The sequence below is a fragment of the Triturus cristatus genome, chromosome 3_2 (assembly GCF_964204655.1).
Source record: "Triturus cristatus chromosome 3_2, aTriCri1.1, whole genome shotgun sequence".
NCBI classification, from domain to species: domain Eukaryota; kingdom Metazoa; phylum Chordata; class Amphibia; order Caudata; family Salamandridae; genus Triturus; species Triturus cristatus.
In genome coordinates, this window is record NC_140584.1 from 133,128,902 (window position 1) to 133,154,426 (window position 25,525).

Genomic DNA, 25,525 nt, shown 5'->3' on the forward strand with positions numbered 1-25,525 from the left:
AATCTGGCACCTTTACCAACTGGCGGCTAAAGCAGACCTGTTGGCTTTGCCAATGCCTGTTTTCTTATGTTCCTAGCCCAGCAAGACGCTACAGTATGGGATTTCCCAATTTGTAAATCACATTTTCATTGGCAACACTAAATGTAATTCCTGTGATAACACAACACAATAAATAATGGCATCAGTTTCTATTGAAGTATCCTCAGCGCCATTTTATTCAGTTCACAATTCTATGGCAAAGATCCCAGTTCTTTCTCAGACTTGCCGAGTTCATAACCTGCACACATATTCTACACCTCTTTATCCACAGCCCTCTTTTGTCTGCCTACTAGGAGAGTAAGGTAGTAAACAATGGGAAACCCTTGGGAAACAGATATTTGGGATGGTGGCCCTTAGCATTTAAGCATCCTATGGCTTTTCTTTCACAGAGGAGACACATAGGATCGGATTAGGAGTTCGGCAGTGCAGCGGCGCCTGGGATTACCTGGGCTGGAATTACACATTCCGCTTGTTAATTCCTGCTCTGTACCGTCCATTTGTGAGTTATTCTGCTCGGAACTGGGTAAATGTGGGCCCAGTGTTATCAGGTCAAAATCTGTAAGTGAATCCCCATGCCTTGTGTAACAAGGGTCCTTTTCTACTGCCATTTATCGCCCATTGAACATGTTGTAGGTGCACGCGTCCAGCGTCGGTGTGGTGGATGTTGGGCGGGTGAGAGACTTCCTGGTTCTACCTGTGCTGTAGGATTCAGTGGGTTGGAGGCTGTTCTGTGCAGATACCCACAGCTCCTGCCCACCTGCACCCCATTTTACCGGCTGCTAAATGGGGTGCGGCGTTGTCACTCCTGGAATACCTGACCTGTTGTGATCAGTCAGAGGGGTGGCCTGTGTGGGGCACCACTCACTGCCCCACCACTTTCACCAGCGTAATATGAAAGCAGCGTTGCGGAGGCAGTAATGAGTGATAAGAATGTACATATTTGTTGCACTTCTTGAGGTGGTGATTATTGCTGGTTTTATTTTTGTCCATGTTCTGTTTTTTTGCTGCTTATGGTAATGTGATGTGTTCTACTCTGGTTTTTGTGTTGCATTCTATTTTGACTTTTGTTGTTTTGTTCCATTCATTTTTTAATTAAGTGTATGTTATTGTGTTATCTGTTGTTGTTTACTTTCGATAGGTTAACACACGCTTCTACATTTCCAGCCAAAGACGGCGGACACTTTTAACGTTCCTGTGGCAGCCATCATTTACCAAATTGATTAAGGTGGTAAAATAGTGCAGTTTCAGCTCTTCAGTTATTTAAGACAACAGTCAGCTCAACACTGTTGCAGAGGACGTGTCTTAAATTAGCATTGGCAGTGCTCATTTGATGTGCATGCCCCCAGGTCTGTAGTGCTGTCTGCACCTCTGTGCTGCCGTGCTGCTGGTGTGGATACACAGAGACGTGTCTGTACACCTGCCCAGTTAACAGGCAGGGGAAGGTGGGGGTCGGGAGAGGGGTTATGGAGGGGACCCTTTGACCGCTGCCACGCTCCCTCAGCAAGGTGCCCCCACGTTAACTATTTTTCGGTATGGGCACACTAACTTAGGCAACCGCAGAAGTCATGACATTCCGTGCACTTGCTTGGGGCCTTATATTAAGTCTCGCATATATTGCTATTTAGATTTATTTGCTCAATATTATTTACATCCGGGAATATGATTACCGTGGTGAGTGGTTACCTAGTGCCACCCGTTTCTCACGTGGTTGTGTGCAAGAGACGGGCACTGCCACCGTGCTGGCAGGGTGGAGGGGCAGGGAAGGGCAGGCGCTTTGTGCGGCGCCCCTTTGATGTTAAGTAATGAAGTGAGTGAATTACACCCTCCCCACACAGGCAGGCGAGAGCAGGGGTTCAATAACCAGCACCCCACACCGCCTCTGCATTGTCCGCCATAAATCTTTGAAATCCCTGCAATAGCATTTAACAAAGCCCCCTGTAACAGCAGTGCAAAGATGAGATGGGGGGGGGGGGGGGCTTTAAAGGAGGTAGAGACACTTCCTGAGGTCAGAAACAACGGGGGCTGATTTACTGTTTTGAGGGCCGTGTAGGGTATGTGCAGTGTTTCCTGCTTCAACCGTTTGTCGCTCCCTGGAGTCAAACAGCTTAAAATGGGCCGTGGCCTCATTTAGAGGTGACACTATTTTAAAGCCACATTGGCTTTTTTCATGCTTGCTTCAGAGAACAGTCCTCTACACGGCCATTCTGTGAGAAGCACAGCTCATACTGTTCCCTGGCTCATAAAAGGCACTTGGGGCTAATACCGAACGCTTCGCAGGATGTGGGCTTTCAAGTCTTATGTTCAGGTCGCATAACTTGCAGCACCAGTCTTGAACCCACATTTGTACAAAGTGTTGTTTCTGCACTGGTCACTCGGCACACATTACATTTTTCTCCAAACGCCAGTACGCATACATGTTGTAAAAACGATTCCATCGCCTGTTGCACAAAGAGGGACTCGGTGGGACTCCAGACGCCAGCACATTGTACCATTGCTGTATTTTATTCCCCGTTCGTCCAGTAAAGATATTAAAACTCAGCGATGTTTAGATTTGGAGGCCGGGTTGACACAGTGGTTTAACCTTATTGGAGCATGCTTTACATGCAAAGATTATGAAATTGACTCTTAGCTGATCTTTGTGGTATTTCTAAAAAGCCTTCACTGCAAAGACCTTAGAGCAGGTCGTGGACAGTGTGGCTCAGCCAGTCGGATCTCCTCAAACCCTAACCCCCAGTATTGATGAGTTTCCCGGGTGATGCTCCGGATTGCAGACTTGTTGGATGTTCTTGTCCAGCGAGCTATCTGCTGCCTCTCTTGATTTCTGGCCTGTATAGGGTGCATGAGTAGGGCTGGTGAGCCTCCTTTAAACTTAGATGCACCAATAATTCTGTGCTATGATAAGTCAAAACGAAAACACTGCTGTGACCTCACTGGCTGCTGGTCTATCTGCAATAAATGGCCCCATCTTATGCCATCCAGGAGCATTCAGTTTGTCACGGTATCTTTATCCACCACCATAGCTTCGACAACAAAACCTCAAGAAAAGATTACTGGGAGTCCAGGGCCCTTGACTTTGTATTGTACTGTACCCTGGGCGGGGGACAGAACCCACCAGCCCATTTGTTTATGGATATGTAGGTAGATAAGTGCTTCTCAGTTGAAGTGCTTACCCATCCGGTCCCTGAATCTCAACTCAGTGATAATCTGTGAGTCCCATAAAAGGATTGCAAATGTATATATAGTGCTTGAAAAGGAGCACGCAGGGTCTGCACACGCACATCTCCCTTGCACGCGCTTTCAGCTCTTTCTTGCAGTGGCTCATGCACACAATGTTACAATCACGCGCCCCTTAATGGTGTACTTGTTTTATAGGATGTTTTACCTATTTGCTTCGATTTGTTAGCGGCAGCTGCTGGGGGTTTGTAGGGGGGAGTGATTGCCATTGAACAATGGACAAAGCTGAACCAGACATTTCTCTGCCCGGCGTTGGTGGTCCCGATCAGAAGTGCAGTATGTTGGTGGGTCAGAAGGATTATGCTTACCCCTTGTTGGTCTGAGTTGGCAGCAGTGGCTGGCAGGAGCGGTCTGTGCCGGTAAGAGCGGTGGGTGGTGGGGACTCGACAGACGACGGCGAGGGAAAATTAATTATTTAATTTTTCGTCGTCTGTAGAGTCCCCACTGCCCACCGCTCTTACCTGCGCAGGCCGCACCTGGTGGCTGGTGCGATAAGTCTTGAGGGAATGTGCTGGGCTTGCATGTTCATTGAGGGAAAGGGAATGGGATCTCTTCCAAACTGTTGTACCTGGAGTTTTGCAGCTTCCTTTGTGCCTCTGAAAATTCAGTTGACTCTGAGCGATGCGCAACAGCGTTCTAGAGCTGTGCAGCCTGTACTGGTACTTGCTTTACTCCTTGCTGCTCGCATACCACCTTTGTTGGTAGATCAGTAGCTTATGATTTGAGCGTAGATTGACTGGTATGCTATTGATAAACAGCACACCTGAGTTGGTTGGCCAAGATACGAAATGTTAGCGAATGTGCCATAACACTGACTCTCCAACACCCCCTTCTCTTGTTCTAGTCCTAATAGTATCTTCAATGCTCTCTGTTTGTCTGGTGCGGCTTCAGTAGTAGTCTCGTGCATACAATGCCCGCTCGTAACGATTAGGCTGGAGACAATTTTAAAACATGTATTAAGAAGTGCCACTTTCTTTGTTGTTAGGTGGCCTGCCTTTATCTTAACTGATTTGTTTTTAATTGGAAATGTGTTCATATTATTTGTGCAGGCAGTTCCTTTTGCTGGGCGTATTTACCACCAACCTTGTAAATCAGACCAGCGTGCTGCCCAGCATAAGCTCTCCAGCGCCTCGCATGGGGTAGTAAGCGATATCTATCTATCTATCTATCTATCTATCTATCTATCTATCTATCTATCTATCTATCTATCTATCTATCTATCTATCTATCTATCTATCTATCTATCTATCTATCTATCTATCTATCTATCTATCTATCTATCTATGCGATTACAATACAATACGAATGGGACCTTGCTGACAGAAGAGGCTGTCTGCGTGTGATTGCTTACCCAACCGTTGTGTAGCATATTGTACTTGCAAAGGACCCGCTCCACGTTCTTAGCGCTTTCTTTGAAAACCCTTGGCATCATTCCCTTCTTTTAATTAAATTTGACCGAAGTGCGGTTTAATGGATCTATAAATTGCCTTGGCTTGCTGAAAATCAGGTGAAGGAAAATATTTGCCGTAGGAAGTTGCAGGGCTATTAGGTTTACGATCCCACCTGATGGCATTAAAGACCTTTTATCAAGTGCATCAGCTGCGAAGACATAAAACTGTATTCCCTGTAAAATTATTGACATCTCAGAGACGTTTTACTACACTGCACATTAGCTGGACCGGCGGGGAGCTGACCTCATGTTCCCTACAAAAAGAGCCAATATTGTGATCCCTTGTGCAGTTCCCTTTAGAAGAACCTTCCCCTCCTCACTGTTTTACAAACCCATATATTGTTTGGAATAACATCTTTAATTTGACCCCCCTCACGTTCACTGTGAGGCACTGCCACCCTATTTGCTATGTTACAAGAGCTCTTGATGGAGCCTTCAATGGACATTGCATAGCGTTGGGTGTGATGCATGCATTTCATGATGACATTTGAAAAGTACGCATAGCATTTGGGATGTCACATTTCATTTAAGAATACCATAAGTAAGCACTAACACTGTCCCTTACATGCACCTGTTTTACTTGTCTTAAGATTGTTTTAACCAAGTATTTGTATCCCAGTCGAGCTGGTACCCTTTGTTTGAGCACAGTCAAGACAGTCTGCAAGATGCTCTGCGCTTCAGCAATTGAGAATGGTTTACAAACACAAACAATTGATAAAAGCAATCATGTTGGCGAATGTTTTCCAATCTGATACGAGGAATTCTTCTATAAGAACATATTTATTGCTGTCAGTAGTAAGAAAGATCACTAGAGAAAAATGTGTCTGGTTATTAATTTCCTGTGGCTGAAACAGGTTGACAGTTATAGGTGAACTAAAGAAACAGAACCTAAACTATACACATCCGTTGGGAAACAATTATATTCAATAGAGGAATACAGTCTAGTCAAGTGAAACTATTACCTTTTAATTAATTCAAAATTTCAAATGTCCGCCTCAGTTTGACACTAATCCTTCTTGGGTTCCGGAGTAGCATGCTACTCGACGAAAAAAGTGCTTCAACACCCCATCAAGGGTAACAAGCGCTATATAAATGCAATCCCTTTTCCCTCTTCTATCCCTCCGCCATCCTTCTGAATCCAAATAACTGACTAATATCCACCACTCAAATTACTTTCATATTTCACTATACTAATTCCACACTAATCCTTCTCGGGTTCCGAAGTAGCGTGCTACTCGCTGAAAAAGCGATTTAACGCCTCGTCAGGTGTAGTAAGCGCTATATGAATCCAATTACAATACAATACATGATATGTCATTCGAAAAAAAAATCTTTATTTTGCACAGGGTTGGAGAAAACGGACTACCGTCTGTCTGCGGAAGTTGACTTGATAGGGATTTCTGTAGGGGATCGAGCTTCCGTGCAGTGGTTCAGATATCCATATTGCCCGGGGAAGCACCTTAGTGATTTCTTCTGCCGCTTTCTCTCATGTCCCTATACAGGCTTGTTGCCTTAAAGACAATGCTTCGATCCAGGACTATTCTTACTTTGCTAAGATACATCTGTACAAACTGCCGAGGTAAGATATTGAGGTAAACAAAACCCCCTTAAGTGGCTTTAAGTGATTAAACAACTCCAACAACAGGAGTATATGGGCAAAGGCTGTCCAGTCCCACAGAACCCATGAACTCACCGCAGCATTGAAGGTCCTCTTTTTACTGTATATTACCCTCCCCTTGAAACTGCGGAGTGGATTTATATTGATTTGGGTCATTGCCAACAAACTGCCTACAAACACTCTTGCTGCATAGTCTTTTCTTGCAGACACTGTTGCTCCATTAATATGACGCCTTTACACCCCTATATTTGGTTTTAACAACTGATCCGCCACAGTTTGCTGTGGAACTCACATCGTGTTTCAAGGGGCAGCCAGCATTCACTGATCCCTAGCTTTATCAAGCGGGAGAAACACTGGTCGCCTTTGTCCAGCCTCCTTTCTGCAATTATAGCAGTAGGACAACTTGGGTCAATAAGAAAGTTAGTCATATAACATTGTATGCAAGAGTTTTCTGACTCTGAGTTAGTGCCACAGTCTCTAGAATTTTCCCTTCAACATGTTTATGGAAATTTTCATTCTAAAAAGGAATTTCCTGCCTTCCGTCTCCTGACATCTCTCTGGGCCAATTTAAGACATTTATTTTTTTTACAGCAGATTGAGAAGCGTAGCTTTAAGTTTTCGCCCTCGTCTTCTGTGTCATTTTATTTAGTACTGGGGAGACTTAGCTGTAGGCGAATAGATTTCGCCCATTACAGTTTCCGTATGCCATGGCTACATTGTGTGGGGACTGATTGAGCTCGGTAGAGGCCGTGGATGAAGAAGATGGCCCTGAGGAATACCTTTCTTCTCCTTGTAAAATCCATCTATGAAAGATCCCCAGATGGGACAGCTCATGGAAGCGCCATTTTGCTAAGATTGCACTTTGAAGACAATCAATCAGGTGTTTGTTAAGCGCGACTACTCACCCGTGAAGGTCTCAAGGCGCTGGGAGAGGGGGGTTGCGCAGGTTCCAGTCCATCAAGGAGGGGGTCTGCTGAAGAGCCAGGTTTCGAGGTTTCTTGTGAAGATGGGGAGAGATGTTGTCTGTCTGAGGTGGAGAGGGAGGGCGTTCCAGGCTCTGGCCGCGAGGAAGGAGAAGGAGCGGCCGCCTGATCTGGTCTTTCTGGTGTGGGGTACAGATCTCATCATATCTTTATGAATCTGATGGCCAATATCACTTTGATAACTTTCTCGCTCGTTCCTCCCCTCCCATAATTTCTACTCTGTTAGCTGATTTGAAGTTCTCTGAAAAAGCCCATAGTCTGTGTGATGCGCTAAAGGCTCTAGTTTAATTCACGTTCCTTTGGATGATAATTCTGATTTAATAAGCACAATATTGAGCCCATGTGAAGTTGGAAATGTGGTGCCAAACTCATCTTTGGGGCCAAAGGTTTCAACTTCCGTATGAAATACCGGAAGGCATTCCAGAGAGCTTCCATTCTGGACTACTGACCTTGAAGCCATAGCTTGAAGAAGAGTGGTTCTAAGGGCATATTTGAGATATGGGCTTGTTTTTGGTGCCATGCTGACATTCGGATCCTGCAAGTACACGTTGCTTAAAAACGACAAACCTTTCTATTATTTTTACTTTCAATTCCTTCCAATAAACAGTCCTGGGTCCTACATTTCTAAAAGGAGCTGGCATTGGCATGTCGACAAACAAAACAAGTCCTGTGGGTCTGCCAGGCACATTCTGATCCAAAATGTCTTCCATTGTAACTTTCCGATCCATAGGACTGCCATCTGTCAGCCACCCCTCCCTGATTTCCTAATGTCGCCTGACCGGTGATACTGCACTCGCAGTTTATTGGTCTGTAAATGGGCGTTTGTACATCTGTTAAATGTGCTTTCCTGAAAGAGCGGCCCTAGCATTTGTGATCGGAGCAGCAGTCAGTGCTGTGCCGCGTAGTCTGCTAAGAGAGAAGAAACACTCGGTAAACATGTTAGGGAGACTCAGAAGGGCCCCTTGAATGGGCGCTCTAGGGACTCCCTTCTGTCTGCTGGTGCTAGAGCGTCAACCCTGCCTCTGCTCGGGGACGTCCAGCAGACACTCCAGATCCCACTCCTGCTGAGCCAGCTGTCTGCCAAACACACCGAGATGTGGACTTCCTCGTCCCAGGCACTCGGTCTAACAGAATCCACCCGAATGGAGGACTTGCAAGGAAGAGCGGAAGCATGCTGTCTCGGTGGACAACCCTGTGACAAACTAAACTAATAACCGAGTCTTAAAATGATCCCACCCCCCCTTCTATCGAAGGCAGCCCATGAGCTGGTGCGCTCGTGAAGGACAGTTGTGGCTGGCGTTGACAAGAATCGGGCAGCTGTTTGGTGAGTTATGTTTATAAAAAGCAGCGCTATGAGAGAATGCGGCGGTTCCAGAGTGATGCGGGGGTGGATGGGCGACGGCTGCCAGTGCTGAAGCAGAGGAGGGACGGCTAGCTTTGATGAATGTGTAACTGTGTGAACCAGCGCTGTCGGCGAAGGAGAGGGAGTGAGAACACAATGTATGTTGATAAATGCCTGTTGCATGCACCCAGTTGTCGCACATAGACGTTTCTGTAAGTGCACTGGGGAGGGTGTGGCATAAGAGCCAGAGCGACCGACTTTGGAAAGGGAGAACAAGGTTCTAGTATCGGCGTCGGCTCGACATCCTGTGATTCTGGGCAAATCACTTTAATTTCCCCGTGCCTAGAAAAGAATGTGTCCTTGAGGAATGTAACTTGTGCTCCCAGTACGTTTGGGTCGAGTTTGCGCTATATAACACTGCAAACAAAATACAATGTCAGAAGACCCCAAGCTCTCTGTGTCCCACTCGGGGAATGCACCCGCCTAGCCCGTGTTTGCCCAGCTTGCCTGCTCTATCCTGGGTCATACAATCCTCTCCTCGCCTCGTCTAAAAGAACAGACACAAGCCTCCTCTGCGAATGGTTCATTGGAAAGTGCAGGACACATACATACATTTCAGACGTTTTTGAGCTGGTAAATGGAGCCTTCACGGTTTCTCAGCTGCCGTGACCGGGCGTGTTATTTTCTGTATACACTATTCTGGGCGGTAATAAGAATGCTCTGTGTATGGCTACGATGCTTAGACGCGAAATACGACCATATTCTCCTCGTAGCACATATTTTCATATCATTCACTAACCTCTCAAGGGCGGTGCGTGATTTCATTTGTCATTTTGTAACGCGTCCGCAGGCCTTCGCCGCACAGGAAGTTTTTAAAAAAATATATCTTAGATCCATAGAATAACCTCATCTGCGCTCCCCGCCCAGCCGAGCCTGCAGACCCCCCGCCCCCTCCCCCACCTAAGTGCTCAAGGGGCAAGTCATGATTCCTGTCCTCTGCTACGTCACATTCTGACATCCCCCCAAGCGACCCACAGCTCTCGCGGCTGCCTGGTAAGGGATTAGAGAGAAGGGTTGCTATGGCAACAGGCATCCGTGCAGGCTCTTTGGGCTGGAAGAGATCAGCTCTCCATTGCTGAACCTTGTGTGCGTCACTTTGCAGTAGCAGCAACAACAACACAAAGCCGATTTGAAAGCAGAAGTTACTGACAGGGTGGCTCGTTTGCCGCGCATCGATTTTTCACTCCACTTAGTAATGTTCGTGTTTTATTATTATGGCGAACTTGATTCAAGTGATTCGGTGGGTCTCAGGTCGGTGCTGTTCAGGACGTCAGCTGCAGCGGCGCTACTTCAGTGGAAACGCAGTTGCAATAATATAGGCCAGAACTTGTGCCTGCAGTGGAATAAACAAAGCCACTCGAACTGTTAGACTGACATGTGCTACAGGCTTGAAGCTCAGATGCTAAAACCGCCTTAGTACAGATAAATATCATTGTTTGTAAGTTGTCTTAATTACACACGCACGTTCACGCACACACAGATGAGCTTTTCGTAGGTGCTTCGCGCTCGTGGTGGAGGTCTCCACACAATAAATGACTTTACTCCTGCTGGAATCCCTTCGTAAAGTCATGGCATGCATAAAACAGGTACATTTGGTCGTAAATGTATGCTTGCAACCAAATGCACCCTTTTGAATGTGGCCCAATATCCTTTTCTAAGAGCTCCCAGCTGTCATCGTGTCATCGTTACGCTACTGCTGCACTTCGCTCAGCAATGAACTGCTCAGTAACAGAGGCACCTGGTAGCCCCACGAACTGCTCAGTAACAGAGGCACCTGGTAGCCCCATGAACTGCTCAGTAACAGAGGCACCTGGTAGCCCCATGAACTGCTCAGTAACAGAGGCACCTGGTAGCCCCATGAACTGCTCAGTAACAGAGGCACCTGGTAGCCCCATGAACTGCTCAGTAACAGAGGCACCTGGTAGCCCCATGAACTGCTCAGTAACAGAGGCACCTGGTAGCCCCAAATCCTCCAGCGCAACCCAGAACCAGAGGCAGCTGACTTTGCTTGGGCCACTGGAATTATGTGATTGTGCGGCCACCGCGTTTTTAGCATAATAATAAATTTGCCACACAATTCATCATCTGCTGCACAATCTGCAGATTTTAACAAGAAAAATGTGTTCTTAGCTCAGACGGTTCAAAAGTCACTATAAACTCAGTGACACTTTTTGCCGCGCTGTGGAAGGGTCTTTGCAAAAGTTGACAGGCCACCTTTGTGTTGCTTATTGCTGTATTCGGGTGTTAAAGTGGTACTAGCGAGCTGCAACCTATGCCCAGACAGTGTTGACAAGTGTAAACATGAGAAAAGAATGAAGTAATACTGTTAAAAAATGTGTTGCATTACGCCACATCATTTGCCGTTTCTTGCTGCATTGTTTAGTCAACCCTGCCACATAATTTGGCCTTTCCCTGCCGCATAATTCCAGTGGCCTTGCTTAATGGCAAGTAGAAGATCAACCGCAGCACCGCTGCTTCAATACACCAAACCCTTCAAAGCCTTGATTTACAGTACCCTAAATTAAAGTATGATTTTACCGACTGCATGACCTCATGTCTGTCCCGCAAGACAAGCAACACCTCCTCTGGGTAAACAAGAGACAACGGCGCATGTCTAGTGTCTCCTGCAGGACCACTTCATATCGATATGTCCACTTTGGCCTGAAGCCCGGCCTGGATCTGGAAGAGGCAGGGCCCTTGTACCCACCTTTCTCAGGGGTGCAGCTCTGACTTCTCCTCACCCTGTGATTGAGGGCCCAGAGCCCCCAAATTCGAAGCAAATATTGCACACACGATCAAGACTGTTTATGTTCTTTTTTTATAATATATTTGTGGGTGCTTTAGCATCCAGTAGGATATTCTGTTTAGACCCAATGTTCAGCGTGGGAAGCGGCCATGATGAGTGACAGGTGCATCCTTGAGTAGAGCCACGACGCCCCTCTCTATTCCCCGAATCATAGTAATAAACCGTACATTACTTTCATCTGCTTAGCATGCATTGTATGCCTTGCTGGTTTTTAGTTGAGGAGGTAATAAACTGCGATATTACATTCCTGGGCAGGCTTGCTTCCATTCTGCTGATGGTCATGGCATTCAGAAAAGGAGGGTTAGGGATGTCATTCCAGACCACAGATTCTTCTAACATTCATTTGGATAAGCATTTCTCGTGACCCGATCACAGTCAGATCTTTTCTTAGAATCATGTTACTAAAATAAAAATATTTTTTTCTACTCATTAAATATTCTCTTGTGAGCGAGCGCTTTGACAAGAATTAATTCCACTTTATGGAAATCCCGTGTTCTGCCTCCAGCCTCCCAGCCACAGTTTTGTAAATGATAGCCGTAACATGTCTGCTTAGGATGTGAGTATGTTTCCACCATCTCTCCCATTAGTACAAAATATGTATACTAATAAGGCAGGGGTATAGTTGAGCACAGAAAGGAAAGGCCATGTCTGGTGAGTTTCCCTCTCTGGCTTTTCAAGACACCCATCGTCTCACCAAGGGTCTGTTTCTAGCCCAAGAGAATGTTTTATGTGGCATCTATTTAGTAGGTAGCAAAGACACTGGACAGTTGTCTTTTTTTAATCTGCCCACGCCTTCCTTTTAGGATTATTTCAAGTAAGGGAACCTCTAGATGATAATATCCTGCCGCCATATGGGCTGTGTGGCATTTGCCACCCCTTATTTTTAGCAGGGTGAATACAAATTAGCTAATTCATAGCTTCATATCCCTCCACTACTGATCTGTCTGTGTTGGTATCCACTATTTTACTTTGAGAGAGGTTGAAGATTTCACTTCAACATATAATAGTCCCGAGAGCTGTCCTCGCCATCAGAGTGATGTGCCTAGAGCTCATATGCAAAATAGTCTGCCAGCTTTATTTAATCCAATAATCCATCACTGTTTAGTCCAACAGTGCATTTTTTGTGTCTTTACATTCAAAGTTCATTTTGTTCTCAGAAGTCAAACAAAGTCCCATTAAAAAGGGATCCTGCTCCACTCAAGTCCGAGATAAACACCTTCTGGAGTACCCAGACAAGCCATGCTTTGCACAAAGTGTCTGTTTGTCCATGGATGTTTGTGCCAAAACTCACGACCTATGAACTTCTCTGTCAAGCACTCCAGCCTTTCTGGGTCAAGGTGTATTTAGTTAAAGGAATAGGTCAAAACCACTTTTATTGTGAAAGGGTTTTACTAACATTTTTACATGATGACCTTCCTTTCAGTTACATTTAACTATTCTTTCTCCAACAATAAGTGGGGGCAAGTGAAGGCACTAGACTAACTCCGCTCCTGTAGTGTTTGTAGTTTGGTGCTAGTCGTTGATCCTAGTCATGGTACTCTTCACCATTCGACGATAAATATTTGTTTGACACAGTAACATGTATGTATGTATCCTACCTTATTGACGCTAGTGAAGAAATGCACTGTTTCTAAAAAAAAATAATACAAAATAATATAAAAAGTAAGTATTTGCTAGAAGTGCACACAACAAGCACCCATTAAGCTTCCTTTAATTTACAATTAAAGATAATTTAAAATAGCTGTGAGATAGAACTTCTTTCAGTAGTTACATTTTGAACTAAGTAGGGACCAGTGTGGGCTGGGGATGCTTGTGCAGATGTGTCTAATAGTTATAAGGGCTTCTGCATATGAATTATTGGTGCATAAGGATGCTATGTCCATAGTGACTGAGCCTTCTTTTGGGGGTTCAAACGTGAGGTCTTCCAGCCCTGCTAATGAGGTCAGAGCTGTCTTTTCCATAAGATCTGGTGGAGAGGACACATTATTTTATAAAGAGATTGCTCTATTTACCGAGGGGTTCGAGTACTGAGCCACCCCTAGATACAGTTGGTCATCCTGGTGGTTTTGTGAGGCCTGTGTGGATTTTGGGTAAATTATTAATCGCAGAAGTTCTAGGAACCTTGTTGTTCAAGATGTGATACACATTCTTTCCAATGAACCATCAGCCATTGTGTTTCCTTTAATAACTGAGCTCTTGGTTACTCAAGTCATTCACAGAAAGAGGTGGGATTTCAAATCTTTACAAAATGTTAGTTGGTGTAAGTTTTGCAGTTCTGCTGCAAGCAAGAGACGTGTTACATACCTAGATGGCTAGTGGGATGTAAACAAGTGAGATTAGCAGGAGATTATGTGGACGTTATTTGAAAAGCTGGCGCCTTTGGTGTGAGGCCCATGTAGGCTTCCAAAGTAAAAGGTCTTTCTAACCATTGTGTATCCTTTGAAAGATGGACGGCTGTCCCTAGTTGAAAGTCCATTCAGAGGTTCCAGTTGAACAGTTAATAATAGTTTCTGTCGGACCCAATTGAATCTTTTCTTTATTTGTTCAGTGAAGAACTTCTTTTTGCTCTTATCATTTATATTTTGGAATTGGTTATTGGTGTCTGTTGGCTTTTTCTTAATCCATAGAGTTTCCCTTTCTTCCACAGGGCATACATATTTCAATTCCTAAACCATTTTGATGCAGCTAGATTCAATAGAAACCTGTTCAACAGCGAGCTGGAATTTCCGGCATGTGTGCTGTGGGTTGTTGTTGGTGCCTTCGTTTGCTCTTATACGTTTGTAATGGCTCCAAATAGTCTGATGCTCTTTCAGTCGTTGTTACTTGTCTTTCAGATGACTAGTCTTTTACTCTACTAAATCTTCAGCCGCAAAAGACTTCCTGTGCGGTGAACTGCTGATTTTACTCCTTGCAAACCGTCCATGTGTTCCTTGGTGTCTTCTATGTCTGCAGATCATATAGAATTGTTTTCACCCTCCTTTACAAGTACTCCATTTTTGTGTCTTTGCCTTCAATAGCCCTGGGTCAGAACATCCTTTCTGTCCTTCCAGATAGTTGTTGAGGGTGCCCATCGCCTTTATCCCTCTGTGACGCACCTCCATGCGCTTGAGCCCCCGTCTTCCACGAGAGAATTGCAGTCAACCTTGGACTAACGCCTTCCTTTAACAAGGGAGTAGGGAACCAATCCAGAGGAGTCCATCTTGCTTGAAGACATGTAAAATCTCACTGAGCTCATGTTTTGCAGTTTTCTTCTCTTCTTTTTCATTACTCTTTCTCTTCTCAGTAGTCTTCAAGTGCACTACATGCATTTGTGGTATTCCAAAAGCTTGCAGCTGATTGGATAACGGCTTCTAGTACTTGCATAATTATCCGCTGAAGAAGCTGGTTCCCTCACTCTACGATTGTATACGTCACCATGTGCGGGTTTTGATTTTAAGAAGAGAAATAGAACGTTGTACATAGGCTCAGGAGATGTAGCTCGGAGGTACTGTTGCTTCAGGGTGCATTAGTAGCATGGGGTATGCCTCCGCCATGTTATTGGATCGAGGAATCACAGCAAAAAGATGTGCCAGAACCCAGATATGCTTTGCTGCAGCAAACATTGCTTTCCAGTAAGAAGTGATTGCTTCATTTCAGCAAGCCGCCGTGGCACCAGATTCAAAAATCCCCGGATTCCTCCGCCCGCCCCTGCTCTTTCCTTATCGCCTACAACAGTAATCTGCACCGTTCGGGAAAGCTGCGAAATCTGCTCTCGCTGCTTGCTATCTCTGGGGCATAGCACACATGCCGAGAGATAAATACTTTGCAGCTTTAATATCTCTGTCAGAGTTGGCCAGTATTGAGTCCTGCTTTTCTGAGTAAATGAAGGCGGCAGTGCTGATGTCAAAACACTTGTAAAAAAAATGTTGCAATCTAACTAAGGGCTGATATGAAAAATTAAAACTTTCTTTCAACCTTGATTTTGTGATAATTATGTCTTCTGCCATTTGGGTGTGAAGCACTTCTCAGGGGAGGTCGACAGGAAGAATACTTAAGTTCCTTTGGAAATGAATGTGTGTTTTAGATGAAATTTTGTGATTGCTATTTGCCAGCGCTACAGATTCCTCCTATTCATGGTTGCTAGACTGCTGCCTAAGTGTCATGCATTCAGCCGACTCCATCCATCTTGGGTCAGTCAACAGTGTGTCTGACATCTGGGAGTCTCCCTCGATACCGGGTTTAGGTCGCGCTATATAAAACTCCCTTAAAAAAGATCAGGTTTATCCTTTATGTGTGCCTTAGCAGCTTCTTCCCAATCCCCTCACTCCCTAAAAAAATAAATGCTCCATAGGGACGGCAGCAATACCCCACCTCCCTAGTCCCACTACCCAAGTCTAAGCCAAGCTCAATCTGCCAAACCTGAATTTTCTAGGGTAATCTCAACGGCTCATTCAGATACCTTACTGCAAGGAAGCCCTTGGACTCCATCTCATTCACTCTAAATTCACTCCTCCGTCTCCTGGTCAACGCCCGCAGTCACTTCAAGGGTCTTACCGAACCCACTCATGCAGCTACATGAAGACCCTTAAATATCTGGCCAAGAAAACACACTATTCAGCCTATGCTGTCTGTCTATGGCTATCAAACCAAAGCCACGCCCACAAATATCTTACAGCTCAAAAGGAGGGAGAGACTGCAATCCAAGAACCACTGCTTGGGACACACTCACAATAAACATCAGCATGGAGGCAACCCTGCTGTGCTGCAGAAAAGCCACCCACTCCCAGAAGCTAGGAGGTTTCTTGTTCTTATGCTGTTTGCAGAGCTGCCAAATAGTCTCTAGCCATTGCCCTTTCATTGACACTTATGTGAGCTGGAAGTGACACTGACTACGACAATCCACAGACCCCAATATTACAGGATCTGCAGACCATTCTGGCCCCTCTATCACTAGCAAAGTAGAAGATCTCCGACCAGGTCCAGTTTTCTACCGTCCTAAGTTTGAGGCGGGAGAAATGAAAATAGGTGTGCAAGTGCCGGTGTGTGGTGAGCAGGCAGAAGATTTCTAGCTTTGTGATATTCACAAATGTTTGCAGTGCTTTTTCCCACAGTCATTGCATTGTATCCCTTTGAGTAAGAATAACAACGCAGGGCTTTAAGTGGGAAGGAAAAACTGGGGGGTCTCTGAAAGGGGCGTGGCCACTGTAATTAAGGGCGTTGCCTAAAAACAGGGAAGCTAAAAATCTTTGCTTAGCATAGTGTGCCGCCCGACTTGTATTTTGCTGTTTCTGTCATTGTATCCAGATATATGATACAAGTAACATCATCCCTACAACAAGTCAGGACTATTGGCTTTGTCAGTGGTTGTTAGTTGCATAAGATAAATAAGCAGCAACAATGGCTTGTATATAATATTGAAAAAGCTTCCACTTAAGGCCCTGGTGACACCACGACGGTGTTGCTGCTCCTTAGTTTCAAAAAGAGAAGGGAAATCCAGGGAGACAATGACTATCATTAAAGGAATTCCCTACCCCTACAACGCTCACCTGGCATGACGTCATACCGTAACTTCTCCACTAGTGAGAAGTGAGCACTGTGAGCAGCGCACCTCGATGTGCCTGCTGTCACTGTAATCCAGGGCACAAAACAGAGCCCGATAGAGACCCGTTTCGAGCCCCCCTGTAACATACTGCCGGTGGTCCGCACCGGTGAGACCCGGCCCACTTAAAGCCCTGGGAATAAGTGATTCGATGTGTTTAAAGTGCCTTGCATTTTACGTGTGAGTGGAAAGTGCCTTGCTTTTTACATGAAGAACAGAGGTCCAATTGATCAATTACCCTAACAGTCTCTACAGATTTATTGCGGTATAGCCATTGCGTAATCGTAAATATTTTACTGACTGCCACACGCGTATGCCTCGTACTAACACCAAACAACGGGATACCGCAGATCGAAGATGACCGTGTGTCTGGACGGCCTAAGCTTCTTGTAAGCCGCATCCATTGTCTTGAAGGACAGGTCAGCGGCTGACGCAGCTCATTGGCCGTCCGTGTGTGCCAGCCCCCATTCCTCCATTCCTCCATTGACAGCTCACAGAATGCATTGCGAGGCCCCTGAAATGCCGTCCAGGAAGCTGCCAAGCGCGCACGTGCTTGGGGCACCGGATTTCAGTCTGGCCTCGGTTGGCATCCGCACGTCCCAGCCAGCTTGACTCTAGGTTATCCCGAAGGGATTTGAAACTGAAACCTGCTGCACGGCAGTGCGCAGTCACACACAACATGCACAGTATAGTAAGCCCAAAACAGTTCATTCACAGAACAGCCTGGAAATCCATTTGCATTCCTGTATCCAGCCTGGGCGAATAAAAATACAAGTAATGTGTGATTTCAGCTATTCTAGTCGAAGCTTCCATCTGGCAGAGAGTAATTGTATATTTACACACAGAGTGAGAGAGAAAGAATGTACCTCAAAGTGTCTGTGGCATTTTTTTTCTCCTTTGTTTTTTATGAGTAACATTTTAGTGAGAACATGTTTTATGTGTTAACGTGTGATATAAGGGAATTCTGTCAGATATTCACTGCTGGTTAACTTTTACAAATTGGAGAACATGGATTTGAAGTTAATGTCGCCTGGTGTAAAGTGTTCTATACATGGCCCTATGACCTAGATTGTCCTATTTTTGTTGGCCTAGAATCTATGTATTTTGATGAAAAAAGTGGAGATCAAGGTCAAGGTATTTTAAATATAGGGCTTAATGCAGCATTTAGTTCAAGTCAAGTCAATAGAGTCGTTATTCTGCGAAAAGCCATTAAAGAAAAAACATAAATATAGAGTGAATGGATAAATATCAAGCGAATGTAAAAAAACAGCGACAAATGATAACATCTTCATATTCAAAGCACAGCACATACCAGCATCACAGAATTTATAGCTTTTCCTAATAATAAAAGGCACTCAATGAAATTACAAATTGCGTAGCAAATATCTGTTGAACCAAGACGCTGCAAAAACATATGCCCCTCCTCGTGCTGTCTCAGGTTTGTGCTGCATAAACCAGGGACCACAAAAGAGCACTGAGGGGCTGAAAACAAGATGCAAAACGATGTAAAGTGACTTGTACTTTGCTTAGAGTCTTATCTCAGCGGCAAGGAGGTAAATTATGTTGCCAAGGAGCTTGCAGGGGCAAAGCAAACTTAAAGTGCAATGTGTATAATCTAAAAAGGGTAAGATAAAAACAATGAGTATGGTTCACAATCCAGTCTAAGTAAGGTTCCAAAATCCTTCTTGTTGATACCGAGGAGCAACCAACAATCGACTCTTTAAACTGGGCCCTCTCCGGATGCAAGTTCCTACAGTAATTTCGATACCGCTGTTTGACTGCTACTTCTTATTTAAGCGTAGTCTTATGTGGATTCATGCAGAGTTCTTGGAGGCCTAGGGTCTTGAAGATTATCCTCAAATAGGAGAGCCAAGGAACCTGGTCTACCCTATCAAAAGACAAGCAATCAGCGATACAAGTTCTAGCATGACCCGCCTCCCGGGTTACCCAGCTCTTAATACAAAGTATTAAAGGGGGAACCCAAGCAAGTCGTCAAAGTACTGCTACATTTAGTAAATTGTCAGCACTTCCCATTTTTAAAGCTGAGGGCTCCGAGCCAGTGGGGACTTCTTGTACTTTTTTTAATGGTTTAGTGCATATTTGTAGGATTTCTGTACCTCCTAGAGAAGACCTGAATCCACGTAATGAGGACATCGTGTTGTCAAAACCCCGCCTCAATTCCATCTTTTATCTTTTTTGTTCCACATTTATGGTTGTAATGTCCTGCCCGCACGCTTATGCCTGACTTGCTGGGCCAGCCCATCGCTACTTAACCGCACCACCTTGGTGCAAGCCAACATATGTGCCAAATTGAGGGGAGATTTTCCTGAGGGGGTGCACTCATTCCCAGTAAACAGAGCAAATCCCCCGGGAGCAAATCTGAGACCATCTAACTGAATCACAGATATACAAGAAACCCCACTGGCAGCAGCAGTTGTCAGTGAAATTCTGATTTGTTGTAAGTCTGGCTGGGTATTTTTTCCTGTGGCTGGCGTCTGGTTTTCTCTATTCAGTGGTGTGTATGTCCAGAGTTAGCTAAGACCTTCTGATTTACTAAAATTATATGTATTATATACTTGTTTATAGTGGCTTTCAGCCAGCTCTCTTCGTCCATTGGTCTGCTGGTGTGTCATTTATATTTTCCTTCCGCCCACACCAGAATGGGCAGTGGGTCTGCCCACTTCAGCCATTGACTAACTTCACTTTGAGTGAAGACTGTCCGGCCTTTTAGAAGGAGCACTTCCACACTTAAAGTAGTTCAATAAAGTGCTAGATAGCACTTTGGCACTGTGTGCTTTTCAAGACAAAAACATATTTTTTGCTTTTAGCTAATTCTTTTTTTAGATTGAGGGGGGGCATGGCAGCTTTCCAAGCAGTAACGTTTTACAAAAAACATGACAATATAAAAAACAAGCACTGACAAAGCCAAAAGGCATGCCACCAATGCCACACCTTCTGGCTTTGCCGCCGCTTGTTTGTGTTGCCCCAGGGTGTATAATGGCGTCTTGCTCGGCTGCAGTTACTTCCGTAAACCAGCGCTGAAGCATGGCAGGCAGTGCCTACTTGATATGTGAGCCGCTGTTTTGGCCTCGTCGCCGGGCATTGACTGTTTTGAAAGGAGAGGGACGGTTCTGTTCTTGGCGCTGTCTTCCATCTGTTCACCTTGTATTCATCCGCATTGACGACTCGGGGTAATTGTTGCTGAAGCCGGCCCGTGTGTATGCGCGACACGTCGGCTCTTGCAGGCACGGTTTCAAGGGTTCAGGCTCGGTCTGTCATCTGCTCTTGTTTGTGCGACAAGGTTCCTACAGCGAAATCCATGTTTAGTAATTATTTTGCCATCTGATTTTTCCTGCAAAGCAAGCAAACTACAATAGAGAGCTAGAGCGATCAGAAATCTATAAACTCCAGGGAATTCTAATGTTGTGTTTGTCAGAAGCAGCATTTTATTTCTGAATATGCATTCGCAGCCAGCAGCACCGTCAGCATGCACAGAGGCATTGTGATCGCTTATGTTTCTCAGTGATGTATAGATAGGCTGGCCAGAATTTTAAAGCCAAAAACTGGGACATTTCATGAAAATAGAAGAAGGACTACAATTTTACTTCAAGCGAGCGCACAGAATGACAACGCTCCTCAGCAGAGAATTACAGAACAGGCAGTAATAACATACATAAAATGCAATTTTAAAACCCGGTAGCTTGCCTGTTAAATAAATTAATTTCTTGAAACAACTGTTAACTCTCCCTGCTTTGTAAAACATAAAAAAGCACCTCCCGCCATTTTCAGTCGACCCTCTTTAAAAACCGGGTCATGAGCTAAATTTCTTGAAATCTCCTGGGACAGCTGGTGTAAAACTGGGACCGTCCTGGCAAATCCGGGATGTCTGGTCACCCTATCTGTATATATATATATATACTTACAGGGGCTTATTTACAAGTCCCTTGCGCCACTTTTGCGTCCTTTATAACATGGGAAAAGTGACGTACAGGTGGCGCAAGGGGCTTGTAAATAAGCCCCATAGTGTGTGACGCGGCCAGTCTAGCAGTCTCGGCCCACCAGCCTTCACTGGTGAACGACTACAGGCGCATCACCAAGTGAGGTCCACCGGAGGCCTTCTCACTGGAGATGGAGAGGCCCAGTCCAGGCACTAGAGTTCAATGTTGAGGTGGGGGCAGGCAAGGAGGAGAACGTAGGAGGGTTTGGAACATAGACAGCTCCACAGGACTCTAGTTTGAAGGCGCATGCTACCTTGTCCCTCCCCTTTTTTCTTGTCTTGTGTTTTCATTTGATCTTTGAGCTCAGCATATCGTTACCTCAGCCGGTGTTACAGATTTATCTTGGTTTGTCAAGACGCTGTAGGTCATTTGAAGCATTTTGTTGGAAGTTTTTTCTAAGGACTCTGACATCCATTGAGGACTACCTGCTGCTTGGGAAACATCTGACCCGATGGATCCTGAAAGTCCCAGAGAAAGCTGGCTGTGCGGTAGGTGGGTGGGGTGAGCATTCCACCCAGAGATGTCTCAGCATCTGTTTTGTTTTTCCACAGGTTTTTTTAGAGCATTGAAATGATCAAAACTCCGCTAAAGACAGTGGAATAGCGTAGGGCAGATATTGGTCCATGCGGGCTCTCTGCTTGAACATCGCTTTGTTTTCCTTTTTGTTTTACACTGTTTAGTTTATAACATTCTTCCCTCAGAGGGTTTAATAGTTGTACAGCATTGTAGCCGTTCTGCCTTGGGCTTTCCCACTTGTTATCAGCTCTCCCCATGGTCCAAGGCCTTCTCCTGAGATTCTAGTCTTTAACTCCTGCTAAGACTGTTTAACAACCAGTAAAGCCGTGGCAGGGGGCCATAATGCAGAGACAGGCCATTAGGATGTTGGAACCTGCATTGAAGACAGTGGCAAATGGGCAATAACGCCGGAAGATAAGTTCTGCTCCAACTCTCCAGTGTTTCTCTCTGTTTACTTGAGAACATTCGGCCCTCGCTGAGGTGAACATTGTAATAGCATTATAGCACTCGGGCCTCAGGGTATGCCCACGGCTAAAAGAGTTGGCCCTCTTTTTGGCCTGCGCCTGCTGCCGGGTCTATAAAGGGCCTTTTTCAGCAGTGCGTGATTGGCGGCAGTATATCAGTGTCAAAATATTGTCTTACGTAAGTAATGTGACCCAAATATTGTTCACAACAATATCACCCCAGTGAACTTCAAATCAGTAGTACCCGTCAGGACAATACACTTTTTTGTAAACGATACGGAGTATGTTTGTGGGTATTATTGTCCTTGTAAATGATGCAGTGTGCCCGCATGGATGGGTGTATGCAACTTGGTGTGGTTGGTCTTGTAAATGATGCAGCGTGCCCCTATGCATGGCTGTATGCAACTTGGTGTGGTTGGCCTTGTAAATGATGCAGTGTGCCCCCTATGGATGGGTGTATGCAACTTGGTGTGGTTGGCCTTGTAAATGATGCAGTGTGCCCCCTATGGATGGGTGTATGCAACTTGGTGTGGTTGGTCTTGTAAATGATGCAGCGTGCCCCTATGCATGGTTGTATGCAACTTGGTGTGGTTGGTCTTGTAAATGATGCAGCGTGCCCCTATGCATGGCTGTATGCAACTTGGTGTGGTTGGCCTTGTAAATGATGCAGTGTGCCCCTATGGATGGGTGTAAGCATCTTGGCATGGTGGGTATTGTAAATGATGCAGTAAGCCCCTATGTGTGGGTGTATGCATCTTGGTGTGGTTGGTCTTGTAAATGATGCAGCGTGCCCGCACGGATGGGTGTATGCAACTTGGTGTGGTTGGTCTTGTAAATGATGCAGCGTGCCCCTATGCATGGTTGTATGCAACTTGGTGTGGTTGGTCTTGTAAATGATTTAGCATGCCCCTATAGATGGGTGTATGCAACTTGGTGTGGTTGGTCTTGTAAATGATTCAGCGTGCCCGCATGGATGGGTGTATGCAACTTGGTGTGGTTGGTCTTGTAAATGATGCAGTGTGCCCGTATGGATGGGTGTATGCAACTTGGTGTGGTTGGTCTTGTAAATGATTCAGCGTGCCCACATGGATGGGTGTATGCAATTTGGTGTGGTTGGTCTTGTAAATGATGCAGCGTGCCCCTATGGATGGGTGTATGTGTGTCGGTGTGACTTGCCTTGTCAATGACGCAGGATGGGACTCTAAAGATGGTTAGAGATGTGTCTGTGTAGCTGGCCCTGTAAGTGATGCAGAGTATGCCCCTAAGGATGGCTGTTTGTGTGTCGGTGTGACTGCTGGCCTTGTACATGATGTAGAGTGCGGCCCTAAAGAAAGGTGTACCATTGGTCGTTGCAGAACGTGTTTCTCCTGGGCAGAGGAGGGGTAGCTGCTATAGATTAATGCAGCAGCTTGTCTCGCAAGGCAGGAAGACAGAATTTTAGAACCATTGTTCCCGGAACAGTATTGACATAGAGTAAATACACGGTAACAGATAAAGGAGTGTGGTGTGATAAAAAGGGATATAATTTATTCCAGCCGCACTACAGTGAGTGAAGATTAGACACGCCAGACCGCAGATTGCCGGTAACAGAAACGTTGTTTCATTTCATGTGCAATGCTGCCATCGTGTGGAATGTTGCAATGTTGCACCCCTAATCTTCCAGCATTAAGCAAGGTAAGGTGATTTGAACAAATTCAATCTTAGAGGTTTTGTAGAAAGACCCAGTGAAATGATACTTATGAGCGGAATTTAAGTGAGACAGGTTCCCGCCAGGTCGTCAACCCAACAGCAATTAAAAACTTACTTTGAAACGGGTCCCGTCCAGTCCCAATAGTCATGTCTTTAACTTTATAGGCATGTTAATGCTTGTCTGTAGATGCAGAACAGCATTGGCAAAACCAAAAATAAGCCACTACACATGATCATCATCATCATCAAAAATCTTTATTTCGGTCACTATGGACCATAAAAGAGAACAACATGCATAAAATGGTATAACACTTAAAAGAATAAAAGAGGTGGTTACTAAAACCATTACACATCAATAAAAGCATTTCATACTTCACAAATGGTATCCTTGGGCATAATTAATCGTTTTCGAATGAACCACATTGAAGTTAAAAATTTTGCAACAGCAAAAACAATAGGTGCGGAGAGATCGGACTTTAAAATTCTATATGCAGGGTAGTATTTCCTAAAGCCTAAGTTCCTAAGGAGAGGGACAAGCCAATAACTCCTGGGTTTATTGTAAGCAGGGCAGAAGAACATAATGTGCAGCTCATCTTCTCTCCAAAGAGGGCATACATGACAATTAGGTGTAGTGTGCTTGTTAGACCAATGTTCGGTGTATGCCCTCAGGGGGAGAGACCCATATCGCCATTGCAAATATAACTTCCTTGTCATCGGTGGTCCTACATCATCAAAAACTAGTTCCAGGTGATAATGATCTTTGATGTGGAGGAAGTGTTTGGATAAGGATTCTTGGCGTAAGGGCTCAATTAAGGCCCGCAGCTTGTACTCGTAATATGCCTTTGCTAGAGATCTACGAGAGATAGCAGCGCAGGCAATTACTGGGTCGGACCACATTTCACGTTTCCCCATCATTTCAAGAGAGTGCTTTATATATTTAAGCCAAGGTATTTGAACAGCTTTGGGGAGGCGCAGGATATCTACAAGTTCTGCTCTATAGCTAGATAGATCCTGCGAACTCCATAATCTGCGCCAGAAGGTTAGTGGTTTGAGTCCTAACTCCACTGTGATTGGCCGTAGGCCAAGGTCAAGTCTTAGAGGGAGGAGTGGGGTGCTAGCTGGTAAAGCAGCCAATTGTCTGATAAAGTTGTTCTCAATAATCAGAAGTTTGTTACTTGCTGCATGCCCCCATATCTCACCTCCGTAAGTTACTGCCCCTCTAGCCTGGGTTTTGTAAATATGGAGGGGGGGGGGGCAAAGGGTTTATAGGAAGACCTGGATACCATCCTGTGTATACCGCCCGTTAGCTGGGCTAGTTTTAAATTTGCCTTAATCATGTGCGAGTCCCAAGTCATGGTTTGGTTGAGGGTTACCCCCAGATATTCAAAAGTGGAGACCAGGATAGGGTTTGGGCGGGATGAGAGGGGTGGGTTGAAGACCATAAACTTGGTTTTACTTGCGTTGATTTCCAGTCCACGCCCCTCGCAGAAGTCCATAAACCCATCCAACACACGCTGCAGACCCATGGGGGATTTGGACAGCAGCAGGGTGTCATCAGCAAACATGATTGCCGGGACCCTGCTGCCGTTCAGCTTCGGTGCATCGGTATTGCTTAAGCCTGTCAGGAAGCTTATAACCCCGTTCACAAAGAGGCAGAACAGGGTCGGAGCGAGCACACAACCCTGTCTCACCCCTGTGTCCACGGGGAAACTTTCAGAGAGGGCTCCCCCTCTGCCGCAACGAACCTT

General features: G+C 45.3%; 1 protein-coding gene across 7 annotated transcripts in view; it reads left to right on the plus strand.

The window, feature by feature from the left end:
- The window catches only part of NCAM1 (neural cell adhesion molecule 1), a 723,973-nt gene that overhangs the window by 321,895 nt on the left and 376,553 nt on the right, over nucleotides 1-25,525 (plus strand). Inside the window, exon 1 of one of the 7 annotated variants that reach the window (XM_085647343.1) lies at nucleotides 8,460-8,648. The exons of 3 other annotated variants lie outside the window; for them this stretch is intronic. In XM_085647343.1, the coding sequence (XP_085503469.1) occupies nucleotides 8,585-8,648 (64 nt within the window). In that variant the 5' untranslated portion in view covers nucleotides 8,460-8,584. Of the gene's footprint in view, nucleotides 1-8,459; nucleotides 8,649-25,525 lie in introns of those variants that run through there. 3 more of the 7 variants (XM_085647345.1, XM_085647347.1, XM_085647348.1) reach the window with 3 other exon arrangements.